The following is a 15,438-nucleotide window of genomic DNA, read 5'->3' as shown; positions in this document are numbered from 1 at the left end:
CAAAAAGTGACAGCCCGCTGGGCCCGGACCAAGGCCCTGAGCTACAACTGGCAGGAGACGGGACAGGTTCAGCGGGGCAACCTCTCCTTGCGCTGTTGGGAGACAACCAGAGGGAAACGGGGAGGGGACGCCGCTCACGGGGCATCACTCCGAGGGCAGGAGGCGGGCGCACCTCCCTCCTGCCTTCCTTAGCGGCTCAACCTGGTTTTTATCTACCTTCCGATTTCAGTCCCCGAAGCTTTGATGACATCACACATCAAGCAGGAACCTGGGTGTCAGTCACTTGTCGCTCTGGTGTTCGTCTGCCATCAGCCCTACATGTGTCAGTCCAAGAGCACGGGAGGGGCCAGGGAGGAAAAATCCAGGTCACAGTCCCTGAGTGTCCCTCGCTCGTGCTACGTCCTCAAAAAGCAGCATTTAGGAGGCAGGTTAGACACCAGGCAGCTTCTTTATCCCAAAACACTACGATTCCATGACTTCCACTCTGAACGTGTAAAATCCAAGCATGTAGCCCGTTTTCCTACATTTAACAAAAGCAGGGGTGTCCCCGCTAAAAACATATACACATTTTAACAGCTCACAGCTCAATTTAGAAAATGAAATGTATTTTAATAAACACTGCCTTTATAATTATTCAAAGCGTGTGCCTGCGTTTCTTGGGGACACCCCGTGTTTACTGAGCACCAAGGACGTATGTGACGTGGGTCCAAGAGCTGGAAATACAGCCGCCCACAAGGCAGACAGCACCCCCGCCACCTCCACGCCCTGGGGTCTCAGGCATGGAGCTCTGGAGGGGACGGCAGAGCCGAATATAAAGTTGCAGGGAAGGATCTGAAACGGCTCTTTCCACATCTGGAAAAATAATTCCCTGCTCCGGTTCAGTGACCACTCATGGGAGACGGAGGGGGTGGAGGCCGCCTGGAGGAGAGGGGCCTCCTCCCGGAAAGGGGCCACGTCTCGGAGAGGCTCGGGATGAGGGATGAGCGGGGAGTGTGTCCCCGGAGGAGGACCGGGCGGAGTTAACGAGGCGCCCCACCCGGGACGGGGCTCGGAGGCCAGCGGCGCCCAGGTGGTTATGCTCAGGGCTTGGCAGGCTGAGGGGGTTTTAAAACCAGGGCTCTGTTTACAGGGAGGGCAGTCAGCTCCAAGAAGGACCCGGTTTGCAAGGCGTCGGGATGGGGGGAGTCGTTCCAGGAGAACGTTCCAGGCGATTCCAAGAAATGGCACGTCTCCCAGAACTGAGAAGCCCGGGAGAGAGGGGCTGGCTCCCCAGGATATGCAGGGGAGCAGGGCTGAGCCGCAGAGGAGGGACGCTCTGGATGGGCCGGGGCGGCTGGGGAGCCACATAGGCGCCCTGTCTCTCTAGAGCTAAGCTGATGGGCAGGATCATCTGGGGGGTGGAGGGGGGGCCTGTTTGGAACCTGGTTCCTGGGACTCACCTGGATTCACTCTGAATCCACATCTTTGGAGTCCAGGCAGGAAACGAACAGAGCTCCTAATGGGGGGCTTATTCTTCTCATAGTTATTTTCCCATGAAAAGCAAGCAGCACACATGGGTGCGCGGCCCCTTCTGAGTCACGGCCAGGGGGCAGGGGTGCTCACAGGCCCCCTCCCAGAACCTGGGGTTGAAGGACCTGAACTCTGGGGGTGCAAACAGGGAAGGAGGGGTCCCACGGCTGGCGGGAGAGCTGGGGGTGCGTGTCTGCTTTTTATTCTCGCTCTGGATGCAACCCTGGGCTTATTAACAAAGAGGAACAACGGCCGCCGTCCCTTCAGCATCCCAAGCGCCAGGCCCTGTGCCAGGCGCACCTCACAGCTCGAGCCCTTTCTAACCTCCCGGGCAGACCAGCCACGTGGGCAGTCTGTAGGTTTCCAATGAAGAAACCGAGGATAAGAGCCCCTCGGCCGCCAAGCTTGGGAGTGGAGAGCCAGGCCCGGGGCTGCCCGGCCCACCAGCAGGCGTGTTGCCTTCTTCTCAGATTTTAACTTTAGCTTGGTTTGTTTCCCCCTCACTAAGCCCGAGTGTCTGGGAGGCTGGACCTGCCTGCTCCTGCCTTGGCCTCGCTGTCCAACTTCACGCCTGGCGCACAGTAGGTGCTCAGTGGACGTGAGTCGAATACGTGGAAAACGGAGTCTCCAGCCCCCATAAATCAGGCTGCAGAATTTTCCAAAAAGTCAGACAGCCAGGCAGCGTTCCCAAACCCTCCGGAGGCCGCCGAGTCGCCAACCCTGTGGCTCCTCGGAGAAAGCCCCGCCGGGCAGGTTACACGCAGGCCACGGGGGGGGGGGGGGGGGCGGGGGACCGATGCCAGACTGTCTACTTCCAACGAGGGATGGCCGGCGTCCAGGAAGGAGGCCGTCCTGGGCACGGTTAGCTCCGTGCAAGAAGCGTTACCTCGCAGGCCAGACCTGTGCCCAGGAGCCCGGCCGACCGCGCAGGCCTTCCACTCGTCCCCGAGGTCGCAGGGTCCGGAGGAGGAGCCAGGCAGGGTCCGTGCCCAGAGGACAGCCAGCGGCACCCCCAGGGCACCGCAGCCGGGAAGGCTCCCTCCCTCTGCAGGCACTTTCTCCCGGGCAGCCCGGCCTCCCGGGACGCAGCCGAGGCTCCAGGGAGCAGACAGCCCCGCGCACAGCACCCACCACCCCCTCCTCCTCTCCCGCGGGCCTCCGTGCAATGAAACCCTGCTGTCGGTCCTCCTCGGTGACAGCGGCTTCAGGCCACCAAGGTCCGTCTCCTCCACCCGACGCCTTGGACGCTGAGCTCCCCAGCAGAGCTCCCTCCAGGAGGACTCGGCACGCGGCAGGACGCAGGCTCTGCCCTCGGAAGGATTTCTTCTCTAGGTGGAAGGTGGAAGGAGGGCGCGTGTGCGATACGTCGTGAACGCACGACTCACGTCTCTGAGAAGCGCAGACACTCGGTTCTCGGCTCCGTGTCCTCTAACGAGCACGCCTGTCTGCGGCCGGTGCTGGTCCAGGCGGCGATGCAGGAGCAGAAAGCGTGGAGGGGCCGGGGCAGGACCAGGGTTTCGCCAGGGCGGCTCCTGGCATCCCTGCAGCACACCTGGGGCTAACTGCCGTCACACCCATTTCACAGATGAGAAAACTGAGGCTCAGAGAGGACACCCAACATGGCACAGCTATGCGTGGAGCCTCGCTGCCCACCCTGGTGCGTCTAACCGCCAACAAACATCCTTTTAGTTTCCCCAAGAGCAAAAACATAATCATGATCTCAAGGAGCCTACAAATCAATTGGAAAAGCACGGACTAGACACACAATGGAACAGAACACCGAGCGGTAGGTCTGGGGGTCAGGACTGGACCACAGGAGGGGACCCACAAGGGGGCGGCTGGCTAGTCAACGGGCAGGAGGAGATGGGGCTGCGACCAAACTAAAGAGCAAGGTCCAGTCTCTGCACCTGTGCCCAGGTGACATGCAAGGTGAGAGGAAGCCAAACGGAGAGTGAGGCTGTGTCAACGGGCCCAGCCCCTCCGGCAGCCGGCCCCTCATCCTGGAGGCACCGAAGGACCCAAAGTGTCTGAGAAACTGAGTGATGTTCTCAGACTCGATTTTAAGAAAAAAAACGTGGCAGCCACGAAGACGGCCGGATCGTGCCATCGGAGGGAAAGCACACGGGCCTGGTGTCCCTGAGAGGTGCCCCATCCTCCAAGGGTGGTGGAAAGCATCTTGTTCCGATGCAGAAATGCAGTGGCTGTGCCCATGGCCAGGGTCACTGTGCCACGTCCCAGGGTCACTAAGCCACGTCCCCACACAGGAAGCGTTTGTAATACCTTCAGCCACCGACACACGGGCAGGGGACAAGCCCACCGGGTGAAGTTTCAACACACAGATCACGGGCCCACAGAGATGGACGGCTGCACGGACTGTGTCCCCACCTCCTCTAGTCCCTGCCCCCCTTGAAAAGGTCAGGACTCGTAGTAACACCTTCCTCGGGCAGAACTAAATGCAGCCTGGCGGGTGTCGGTTACGGCCGCCTGGCACGCCCCCAGGGAAATCGCGGAGGGCAGTGGGGCCACCGGGCAGGCTCCTGGCTCCGACACCAGCGCCCCGGGGACTGGACTCCAGGGCCCCGTCTGCCCCAGGGAGGGCCGGCGAGAGGACTGACTGGACACTGAGCCCATCGGGCCTGCCCGTGGGGAAGGAGCCCGGAGTCTGGGGAGCCTGCTCGGCGATGGGAGAGCTCCCGCTGGGGCGTGTGGTGACGTGATCCCAGCCCTGTTAACAAGCGTGGCACACGGAACCCGGGGGGGGGGGGGGCAGTACCTTCTGTCCGGAAGGACGTGGGGTTCCTTTTCCTTACTCGAAATCTCCAGCTTGACATCTTCCTTTGGGAACAGAGTTTAAAATTACTATAGAAAAACAGCTCGCTCCAGAAGAGTTACCCGAAATGGCGACTTAACTACGGCTTAAAAAATAAATAAATTTAGGTGCAAATATATCATTGGGTTCTAGGAGATAACACATCCTGATTTTTCTACCCAAGGGACAGACGGTCTTTCGTCACTGGTGTTAATGACGAGCTGCATCTGAACTCCACCCCGGCATTTCCCAAAGGCATTTAGATGTCCCTGGACGGAGAGGTCCAGGTGTTCCATGGCCAATAAATTAACAACGACCCACTGCTCACTGCTGTGTCCCCGGGCTTGGTGGGACCCAGACAAACGACAGGTATCTGCCCAGTGAACGGAGGAACAGGTGAGTAACAGAGACAGAAAACAAAACAAACACGACAGAGCAAAAGGATGAAAAGCCGACAGGCCCGAAAGACAGGATCGCGGGGACCAAGCCCTCCACTGACCGGCGAGCGCCCGACAGCTCGGGAGACAGGAAACACCAACGAGTCCGATTATCCGACGAAAGGGAGCAGCTCCGAGTGGCCGGGCTGTCCGAGCGCCGGGGGGGCGGAGGCCCAGAGGAGCCGAGACCTGGGGAACGGCACAGGGTGACAGTGGGTGGTTCGGTTCTGCTCCAAACGCGGCCCCGGGGAAGGGCGGGCCCCTGCTCGCCCAACATGGGGTGACGGAGAGCGGGCGCCTCGGGCCGGTTCTGTCCCAGCTTCCTTGTCGGGACAAAGGATCCGCCAAGTGGAAAGGGTGGGACAGCTCAGCGGAAAGGAAGCCAGGGCCGAGGGCAGGGGAGGCGACCCCGGGATCCCGTCTGCTCAGCTGCTCGCGAGCACAGGGGAGATCGGGTCCCGGCGGCTGGAGTCTCGGTCTGCGCCCCTGAAAGGCGTGGAGAGTCAACGGGAAGGGAAAACCTTCGCGGGCCGAGGGAGGAGAGAGGGGAATGGATCCAGAGGCGGGAGCGCACCCTGGGGAGATGCTGGCGCCCCAGCCCGGGGTCAAACCCATCCCTCGGGGTGCGATCTGGGCGAGCGTTCTGACCTCCGTGCCTCAGTTTCCCCCCCAGGACTACCCGCCTCAAGGGGCAGTGAGGCGGATTCAATGGGTTAAAATGTGAAGCACAAGTTCCCAATAGGTTAAGGGCCTGTTTCCAGAAGAGGGAAGCCACCCGAACAGGTGAGAAAGAGGGGTCGTAGGGACCCGGGTGCATGCAGTTACCAGGCGTGGGCCGAGTGCGCCCTGCGCGCCTCAGGGCGGAGGGACATGGGGATGTAATTAACTCGCGGGGAAGAAGGAGAGGTGAGTCTGCTGTACCCCAGCCCAATGCGCAGAGCTTAGGCATGGGGCTGGGGTAAAATAAATCAAAATTATAAACAACTTTGCATCGCTGTCCCGCCAGAGGCCAGCGTTCATGGCTATTCGGGAGCCTGTTGAGCGCTTCAGAAAGAGGCGTTACCTTTGGGAGACAGCAGCTTCACTACGGAGGGACACCGAGAAAATACAGCGTGAGAGGGAGGGAGGGGGTAGGGTGCTGGGGACATTCTCATGCATAAAGCACTAGAGACGAGGCAGGAGATCCGCCCGACCGCCGGCATCAGCCGGGTAAAGCAGGAGTGAGCGGGAGCCCCACTGTCCCTCAGCGAACTGCACAGCCCCTGCTCTCTACCGTCGTCACCCCGGGGTCCCCGACCCCCGTACATGGCACCATGGGAAGGGCAGGCCTCTGCCAGCTGGTCTTCACCTTTGCTCACCCGACGGGCGAGCCTCCCACGGGGGGCGGGGGCGGCAGGGCGCGGGCCCTCTGGCACCCTCCCCTGTATTTATGGCCTGCGAGTTCAGGAATTCATTAAACAATCATCTATTAAATACGGCCGTGGAGAAGGCACCAGAGCGGAACCTCCAAGAGAAGCGGGACTTGGCTCTTGCCCTCGGGAAAGGCATGATCTCCGGGGCCAGGGGACGCGGGCGACGCACGGAGTCACCCGTCTGGGGGGCTCATAGGCGCGGGCACAGGCGAGGCACCTCCGCTAAGGCGCCTCCAAGCGTGAGGCTGGGTGGGCTTGGCTCGGACTCCGACCTGACCGCCGTGGGACCTCGCTGTGACTTCGGGGCAGGCTCCCTGCCTCAGTTTCCCTATCTGTAGCTCTGAGGACAGAGCCAAAAAAATAAATAAATAGGTGTGAAGGAGGCTTTAGCACAGGACTCCAAGTTATTGCCGTCGTCACTCCTACTATTTTCCACAAGAATTGTGCAAGATGGGTGCACCCGAGGGAGAGCCTGAACTGCCAAGTGGTCACTGACTCGGCCGCGGTCACAGGGCGCTGCTAGGAAAACGGAGGGACGGGAGCGTAGCCAGCCCAGGGCCAGGCCGCCGCCAACGTCTGAGGACACTCAGGACGGCTCGGGAAGGGAAGAACCCAAAAAAGCCGCCCTCCTTGATCGAGCCCACCGTCTCTATTAGCGGGGTCTTGTCCACTTTGGTCTCTTCTTTCCCTTGGCAAACAGACGATCCAAAGAGACGCCGGGGCTTCCGAGACGGTTCCGTTCCACACCTTTTCCCAGCGGGAAGGGAAGCAGCCCTCCGGCACTAACGTGATGTCCGGCTGAAAGAAACCGAGGCCCGGAAAGGGTCTTGACGGGCTGGGCAGGACCGCGGGGGGCCAGGGCCGGGCGGGTGTCCTCGAGTCGGGGAGCGGGTGCTGGAGCAGGGCGTCGGCACCCGAGCCGGGGCATCGCGGGCGCCGTTCCGAGGCCCTCTCAGGAGGCTGCTCCGTGACGCTCACTCCGCGGACTCCACGCGGGATCCGGTCACAGTGAAACGCACACGCGGACGGCCAGGGGCCCGTGTGCCTGGACCTAAACCTCCCTCGCTCCCTGGCGCACCTTCTGTGGCGGGGCCAGCTCGGCACCCGCAGCCAGCAATGATAACCCTCCGAACCAGCCGGTGTAAAAAACATCACGGCTCCCTAAGAAGTCACGTCTCGAAAGCGCTGTTGACAAAAGGCGGCACAGAACGGCCGTGTTGTTAAGCAATTCCAGTCCTAAGTATGAGACGTCCCCCCAAAATGCACACACACCCTTTGAATAACGATAAAGGCGGTGTTGAAAATACATTTCATCTTCAAAACCGAGCTCTCGGCTGCTACGGTGTGGGTCCATTTTGGGGGGACACCCTACGTATGGACGCGAAGGAGCGGCAGGCAGGGACCGGGACAGGGATCCGCACGCCCGTGGTCTCTGCAACGTAGCTCAGAGCAGCCAGAGTGGGAAGCAGCCCCCGTGCACGCGGGCGGGCGGGCGGATAAACAAACGTGGTCCATATGTGCAATGGAGGATTACTCAGCCATAAAAGGCGCGAAACCCTGACACATCCCGCCACCGGGACGAACCCTGAAAGCACTGGGCTACGTGACATTAGCCAGACACAAAAGGGTACATGTCATATGATTCCACGTCCATGAGGTAAGGAAGGCGAATTCAGGGGCGGAACAGGGGTCCCAGCAGCCGGGGACGTCGGGGCCTGGCTGGCACCGCGTTTCTGCTCGGGGTGATAAAAACGTCTTTAAAACAGCGGCGACCAAGGCCCCGCGCTGCGGGTACAATGAACGCCACTGAACGGCACGCTTAACACGGTTAATATTACGTGGTGTGCACTTTCGCCACGACAAAAAACGTCTTTTAAAGGACTCTCAAGGGCTGCTATGAAACTAGCCTCTCCAGCGGAAAATGCGTCCCTCCCCGCACTGCGCGCTGCTAGGGACCGCGGGAGGCAAGTGCAGCAACTGTCTCACACAAAAATAAGCCGCTTACGCTGGGAATGAGCTAATAAAAACGGGGCCGGCGAATCCTCTTTGGCAGGGGGAGGGATGGGTCAAGGAAAGTCACGGCGAGTCTTCTAATTCTCAACGTCAGGGCCCTGACACAGAACCAGGCAGCCCTCCATCCAAGACGTGGCGCAGAAGGTGGTCCGGGGTCAACGGCGCCTGGCGACACTTGAAAATTCAGGAAGGAAGAGCGGCCGGACCTTTGTCAGATTCCACCACGTGTCCCCGAGGGTCCAGTTGAGAGGACCCTGAGCGCTGAACTTGGGGTTGGGCACGGGATGGTAAGGGAAGGCGCGGGCCCCGGAGGAGGGCACCCTGAGCCCGCTCGCTGCAGACACCCGGGGCCGTCAGCACGCCAGAGGGACGGCGAATGTGTGTGGCCACATGGGCACCCCGGAAGCAGGGCTCTGTGCCTTTCTGTCCCATGTTTCCTCTGCTGGAAAAGTCCTCCCTGCTCTACAGACCCCTCCCTCCCTCCCCTGAGCTGCGGCTCCGCCTTTTCCAGAAGGTCCCACAGTGGGAATCACACGCTATGCAGCCTTTCCAGGCTGACGGGTTTCTTTCCCCCCCGCGTCATATGCGTTTAAGGCTCCTCCGTGTCGTTTTCATGGACTCAGAGCTCATCTCTTAGCACCCAAGCACATCCCACTGTCCGGGTGGGCCACGGTCTGCCCACCGACCCCCCTCCTGGGGAAGGGCATCTTGGTCGCTCCCAAGTTTTTTGGCAACTAGGAATAAAAGCTGCTATAAATAGCCCGCGTGCAGGTTTTTGTGCGAACTTAAGTTTTCAGCTCCTCGGGGTAAATACCGAGGAGCGTGATTGCTGAGTCATAAGGTGATACTATGTTTGTTTCTGCAAGAATCTGCCAAACTGCCTTCCAGAGCAGCTGGGCCGTGGCGGGTCGCGTGTCCGCCAGCCACGAATGAGAGGTCCTGATGTGCCACGTCCCCGCCAGCCACGAATGAGAGGTCCCGATGTGCCACGTCCCCGCCAGCCACGAATGAGAGGTCCCACCGCTCCACGTCCCCGCCAGCCACGGAGAGGTCCCGCCGCTCCATGTCCCCGCCAGCCACGAATGAGAGGTCCCGCTGCTCCACGTCCCCGCCAGCCACAAATGAGAGGTCCCGATGCTCCACGTCCCCGCCAGCCACGAGTGAGAGGTCCCGCCGCTCCACGTCCCCGCCAGCCACGAGTGAGAGGTCCCGCCAGCACCGGGGGTTGCAATTTTGACTCTGTATTTTCGCCGTCCACAGTCCATTTCCCTTCTACCCTCACGCTCCCGGCCTAAAGTTGCTCGGGTTTCTGCGTTTCCGGGCTCGAGCTCCCCGCCCCGCCCCTCCCGCGGTCTCCCGCGTCCGTCTTGCTCCCCGCTGCCTGCGCGAGAGGGGTGCTGCTGTCTTGGGAGGTTTTGCGAGACCAGCTTTCGGATGCGTTCCTGTCGATCGATTCGGTCCCTGGGCTTTCGGTCGTTTCCGATCTTAGTTTTCCTAAGGACTTCCTTCTGCACTGCTGAGAAGCTACTCAACCCTTATTCTTCTCATTTCAATCTTTCTTTCTCTAGAAGCTTAGACATTCAGCCTTGAACGCCTTCCGGCGGCGCAATACGTCAGCCCGCGGCACGTTCGGCTTCGCTCGGCTCTGAGCCGCTGGTGTTCCGCCGTGAAGGTCTCTGGGCCCTGTGCGGCGAGCTGGGTGTGTGCTAGAGCCTGGTGACTGAACGTCTCCTGTTGGCTTCTGAGTTAATCACACTGGGTGAAAGACCGTGGCTTGCATGACACAGATTGCTTAAAATTTAGCGCAACTTTCCATATATGGTCAACTTTTTTAAAAAAAATTACACAGATTTCAGAGAAGAATCAAGAGCCCGTGGGCTGGGGGCAGGTTCTACGTGCGTCCGGGGTTTCAAGCCTGGGGACCTGTTCCGGATCTCCTTGGAGCTACTCCTGGAGTCTTATTTTGTATTTTCTGTTTGACCTCTCCCCCCGCCCCCCATCTTGTGCTTCTTCCTTTCCTGCTCGATGTGGGCTGTTTTTACTAAATATAGATCCCCTTCTGTTTCTTTCCGCCAGGTCTGAAACTCAGACGACACACGTACCCTTTCAGTAATTACAGTCAATGCTTCAGTTACGCGTTACCTTTCAACATGCATAACTGAGCTCTCTTTTCCCCAGTGAAGTCCCAAGTTCTTTCACGTTCTGCTTCTCACTGGGGTCCTGCTACGACTTAACCGCTCACCGGGCAAACCCCGCTTTCAAAAGACACACACGTTCCCAATGTCCGATCACCCCGAGTTCTAGCTGAGCCTCATTTTAACAACTCACGTGGAGTCAAACTGCGACGCTGCACCCTCCCTGTGTGTATTCTCCTTCCTGGTCCTGAACTACGGCTTCTAATAACTCCGTTCGTGAGGATGGCCAGTAACCATCTTTCTCAATTTGGGTCCAAAAAAAAAGCTTTACTTTGCTCCCACACACTGCTGGTATATAATTCTAGGGGAAGCTTCCCCCCCCCGCCCCGGATGTTGAGAATCCTGCGCTCCCTTCTGGCCCTTACTGTGCCCAAGGCCCCTTTCAGGCCAAAGGCAGTGCCCTTCATGGAAAATCTGGCTTTTCCCTTCGGATGGTCTCTGTGTTTTCCATTTTCCGGAACAGTGCTAAATGCCCTGAGATGGGAATTCGCCTTCCTTTTTCATTTCAGTCCTTTGAGTCCAGCGTGGGGCCAGTGCCCACTCAGCGCTGGCCCATCCTCAGCTGGCACCTCTAAGGGCCTCCCCGCCACGCCTGCTGCCTTCCTCCCTCCACCATGCCCTCCTCCCTCCCCTCCGCAAGGCTGTCTCCCTGTCTGCGCCCAGCGGCCTGTGCCCGTTTCCGTGTCTCTCTGTGACGTAGGGGGAGCAGACTCCGGCTCGTGAATTCTCTTTAGACCGAATTTTTTTAAATGCCAATAGCTATATAGTTCATTTCCTGAATCTCACACCCACCGGTCCTCCTGTCAGCTCTTCCCACTGTGTTTCCTAGTTTCCTGTCCTCTGCTACAGACACGATCTGTCACTCACGTCCCTACGCGTGACAAATACTCCCTTAGATTTACCTCCACTGCTGGGGAAACCGGCACCTGTGGGCTCTGCTACCGTGTTTCTTAGTGGGAGGAAGATCCACATGCTGGGAATGGGGGTCTGCAGGCTCGTGTGGGGGGCCGGGCTCCGTCTTCCATGTGGCGGTGGGGTGGCTGCCTGGCCATGGGCTCGCACGCACTGTTTCTGGGGTCCTGCAGGAGCAGGGGCCCCGCACCCCACCCGCCGCCTCTGTGCAATGGCCGGGGCCCTCGTGTCCCCTGGGACCCTGACTGCCACCCATCGCTGCTGCTTTTGGACCTGCTGTGGCCTGTGTCCGAACCCGGCCGAGCCCTTTGCGCTTCCTGTTTTATATGCTGTGCGTGTGGAACTAGCGGGGACTGGGGGGAAGGAGGTCAGTGTCCTGGGTGTGCCTAATGGTATGGACTCCCCGGGAAGCTGGGTTCCACACGACACAGGTTGGTTTGCTCTGCGGGCCCTGCTTCAGGCGCTGGGACGTCAGATGCTGGCTTCCGCCGCCTGCTGGGCAGCCCTGACCGGGGAACAGCTAGCTCTCCTCCCCACGCAGCCGGCCCCCCTCTGTGCCACGGATTCCCCTGACACCTGAGTAGGTGTGACATCTATGCGGCATGTGAACGTCCAACTTAGAGACACAGGAGGAGAGTTCTAGACGCCTTGAAAAGTTCTTTCAGTGCCCTGGCCAGTTTGGCTCAGTGGTTAGAGAGTCAGCCTGTGGACCGAAGGGTCCTGGGTTCGATTCGAGCCAAGGGCACTGGGTTGCAGGCTCGATCCCCAGCCCTGGTTGGGGCGAGTGCGGGAGGCAAGCAATCGATGTGTCTCTCACATCGATGTTTCTCTCTCTCTCTCCCTCTCCCTTCCTCTCTCTCTGAAAAGCAATGGAAAAAATATCCTTGGGTGGGGATTTTAAAAAATAAAATAAAAAGTTCTTTGGGTATACTTTTTTCTAACTTCCTGATTCAAGTATTAACATAGATTTCATATGGATGTTAACACCGCCCGAGACTTAGATTATTTTCGTTTAAACGAGACCATTTGTAAGCAGCAAAATGCCATGAATTACGAATTTCCTAGGTTTCGAGGCCAATGTTAACAAACGGTGCTGTTTCCCTGACATCATCTCGCTGGACAGGCTCCTCAAGGATGACCCTCCAACTATGCTCGACCGAAACCCTGTGCGCTGACGGAAGCGCCGTCTCCGGCACCTGAGCAGAGCCCTCTGACGCGGGCTCATCCCCGCGTTCGTTTCTGCTAAATGTCGCCCTCTTTCTCATCAGGCAATTTTTAAAAATCTAATTATTCTCATTCCTACCAGTCCCGATCCTTCCGTCTCTCGTCCTTAAGCTCTCCAATCCTCTCGTCCGAACAATGGGCCCGCTCATCCGGCCTGTTCCGTCTCGTGACCAGCTCCCCCTCCCCGGGCTCCCGTCCACCGTCGGCGCCTGCATTCTGCGGAGCTAATTTCCTAACCCCTGACCCTTCCGGTGCCATTCTTTTCTTTCCCACCAGGACCCCAGCAGGAATTAGCTGGAAAGAGCAGAGAGAACCAGAGAAAGGTGGAGAGGGGCCTTTAGGTGGGATCCCGGGACGGCCACGTGAAACCGATTCTGAACTTGTGCTCACTGGGGTCGGTGCGCCAAAAGGAACTCTACTGAAGATCCACAACCAGGCGCGTCTCTCCTTTTTAGAATTTGGTTTCCCTCAAGGGGAAATAGGTGAGGATCTTCTATTCATAAGAAGGTCAATTTCTTAGAACACAAAGCCCTCGCTGGCATCCTCGCAGAGCTGGAGTTGGGCGAGTGGCACGGGTGTCCCCGGGGTTCTGGGTCCTTACCTGGGCGCTGCGCACGCTGGTCAGACTGGGCCTGGGGGCCCGGTGCCGGTGGGCCCGGAGGGCTCTGAGGAGACGGCTGCTCCTCCTGCTCCTGCAGGAGACGGGGCAGAGGGCTCAGGTCAGAGGACACACTGCACACTCGCCGGCACCCTCCACCCCCAGCGTTTCATTTCTCCCTCACCTCCCCACTCCCTTCCCACCGCTTCGCTCTTTAACTTCTCATGGAGAGTTCTTTCAAATTCGCCGCAACAGGGACATTCGTCATGAATAAAAGTGCGCCCTGCTTGGCAAGGGAGGGAGAGGAAAAGCCACTCCTGTTTTTTTGGACTTCAATGGCCTCCTCTGACTAGCAATTCAAGAAGAATTATGGTCAACGGCTGGACTTGGGCAACGGATATACACAATTAGCATTCCACGGAGCACGTGCATTTTCCCTGACAATGACTGGTCCTCGGGGCCCAGGCGCCTGCTACCTGGTCCCCGGCATCCAGAGGACGCTTGCCCACTGGGGCCCCCTCTGGAAGCATCGGGAGCTCAGTGGCATTTTTTTTTAGATATCAGGGCGAGGAGGAGGCAGTAGACGACCAAGCCCACAACTCCAGAAGAAACATCCTGGTGGGATTATAACGAAGCCAATAAAGATACGTCAAAATGTAAGAGAATGAAATGGGCCTTTTCTTATTGACAACAGATTAGCAGGGATTAATTTGGGCAAGGGGGGGGACGTGAGGGGGAGACCAATTTTCTCTCACGGATTTAAGAAATCTTTGGCATTTTTACAATATACAGTAATACCTCTGTAATTAGAAAGGTCTTAGAACTTCGCCCAAAGTATAAGCTATGCAAGGAAAATCTACCATTTATACTAATACTACGGGTGTGGACAGAAAGGGGGTCCTATGCTGAACCCGACAAGCCCAGGGGGGGCCCTGCAGGGTGGGCCCTAAGAGCTCAGAGAGCGAAAGTGGCCACACACAGGATGGTCATCGAGGTCCCTAACCAGGAGCAGGTCACGGCAGGTGGTCACGTCCCAGGTCGGTGGCTTCCTTGACAAAGGTCAACGTTTACCTCTGAAACTGCCCGCTGTCTCTGTGCGTCTGAGATAACATAACATACCTTTAAAAAAATGTCAGAGAACTCTTCTTCGCCAGGCCTCTCAGGGCAAAACCTCCGGCACCAGAGCGCGAGGCCACAGAACCCCTCATTGTTATCTGGTCTCCTGAATACCATCTCCATTTGCTGCAACTGTTCCTCTCCTGTGCACACCAGTGTCAAAGAGGCACGTGTCTCTCCAGGTTGTCTTTTCATCTCGCCCCAGGTTCCCCTCCACCCCCCGTCTGGCTTTCTCCCGCCCCCCGAACCTACCACCGACGGATTTCGTGCAACACCCGCTTACGTCTCCTACTTTCATCTCATGTATAAAATAAGCCGTAAAACTGCCCTTCTCAGGAGCATTTCCTCAATCCACTGAGATTCTGCTTGCTGGCAGTTATTGCCAGTTTGGCTCGAACAAGATCATAAAAATTCTCTACCGATCTGGGTGTCTCTATGTCGACAATGTCACTGAACAGACCACAAAGGTACCTTCAGCAACCCCCACCCCCGGCCCATGCAAAGGAACCTGCCACAGATGGACTATTCCCCACGGCACCGACAGGGACACTAAGGTACAGGACGGTTCTGTCCACCCCGCTGCCACCCGGCCGGTGAGGGGTGAGCCCTGGAGTGGGCACCCAGGCAGCCGGCCTCAGAGCCCACGCTCCTACCCACCTAAGACGCCCAAGAGACTCAAGAAAAGGCACGGTTATTCTGACAAGACGCTTTCTCGACGACACGGCCCCCAGGGATCGGATTCTGTGTCCGGAGCCTTCGCCTGCTCGGGTGTAGAAAGGAACAGTGATAACTCGCCTCCGCGTGAGGCCACCACCTGCGGGTAAACGGACGTGGGGCTGGTGGGGGCCTTGGAGGAAGAGAGGAGACACTTGCCCCCTGGGGAGACACAGCGGATCCGCAGCTTCCTCCGGCAAATCGGGGGAAACCAAACACAGCCCTGAGCTGCCGGAGCCGCTTCCACTTCCCTCTCCCCTTTTGCCCACCTTCAAAAGAAACAGCTTCCTTTATATTTTTGATCATAGGCGTCGTAGTTGCTCATCGTGAAAATTTAGGCGTTAAAAAGTGTCCAGAAAAAAAAAATGGAAAAGAGCCTCTTGACTCTGGTCCTGTCAGTTGAGTCTGTTCCTTCAGAGGAAAAACACACACAGATGCACACGTGTGTGAGTCTACGTGTGCGCACGTCTGAAGTATTTATGGAGAGTGTATATGATAT

At 58.3% G+C, this 15,438-nt stretch overlaps 1 protein-coding gene across 2 annotated transcripts in view; it reads right to left on the bottom strand.

Moving 5' to 3' along the window:
* GRB10 (growth factor receptor bound protein 10) overlaps nt 1-15,438 on the bottom strand; it is a 63,688-nt gene that overhangs the window by 36,233 nt on the left and 12,017 nt on the right. Inside the window, exons 2-4 of one of the 2 annotated variants that reach the window (XM_087821271.1) lie at nt 13,113-13,203; nt 4,818-4,944; nt 4,283-4,344 (exon numbers count right to left, since the gene is read on the bottom strand). In XM_087821271.1, the coding sequence (XP_087677397.1) occupies nt 4,283-4,344; nt 4,818-4,944; nt 13,113-13,203 (280 nt within the window). Of the gene's footprint in view, nt 1-4,282; nt 4,345-4,817; nt 4,945-13,112; nt 13,204-15,438 lie in introns of those variants that run through there. The other variant, XM_087821272.1, reaches the window with a different exon arrangement.

This window comes from Miniopterus natalensis, chromosome 10, assembly GCF_054644295.1.
Source record: "Miniopterus natalensis isolate mMinNat1 chromosome 10, mMinNat1.hap1, whole genome shotgun sequence".
Classification (NCBI taxonomy): Eukaryota; Metazoa; Chordata; class Mammalia; order Chiroptera; family Miniopteridae; genus Miniopterus; species Miniopterus natalensis.
The sequence above is the reverse complement of the archived record's forward strand: the minus strand, read 5'-3'. Positions and strand labels throughout refer to the sequence as shown.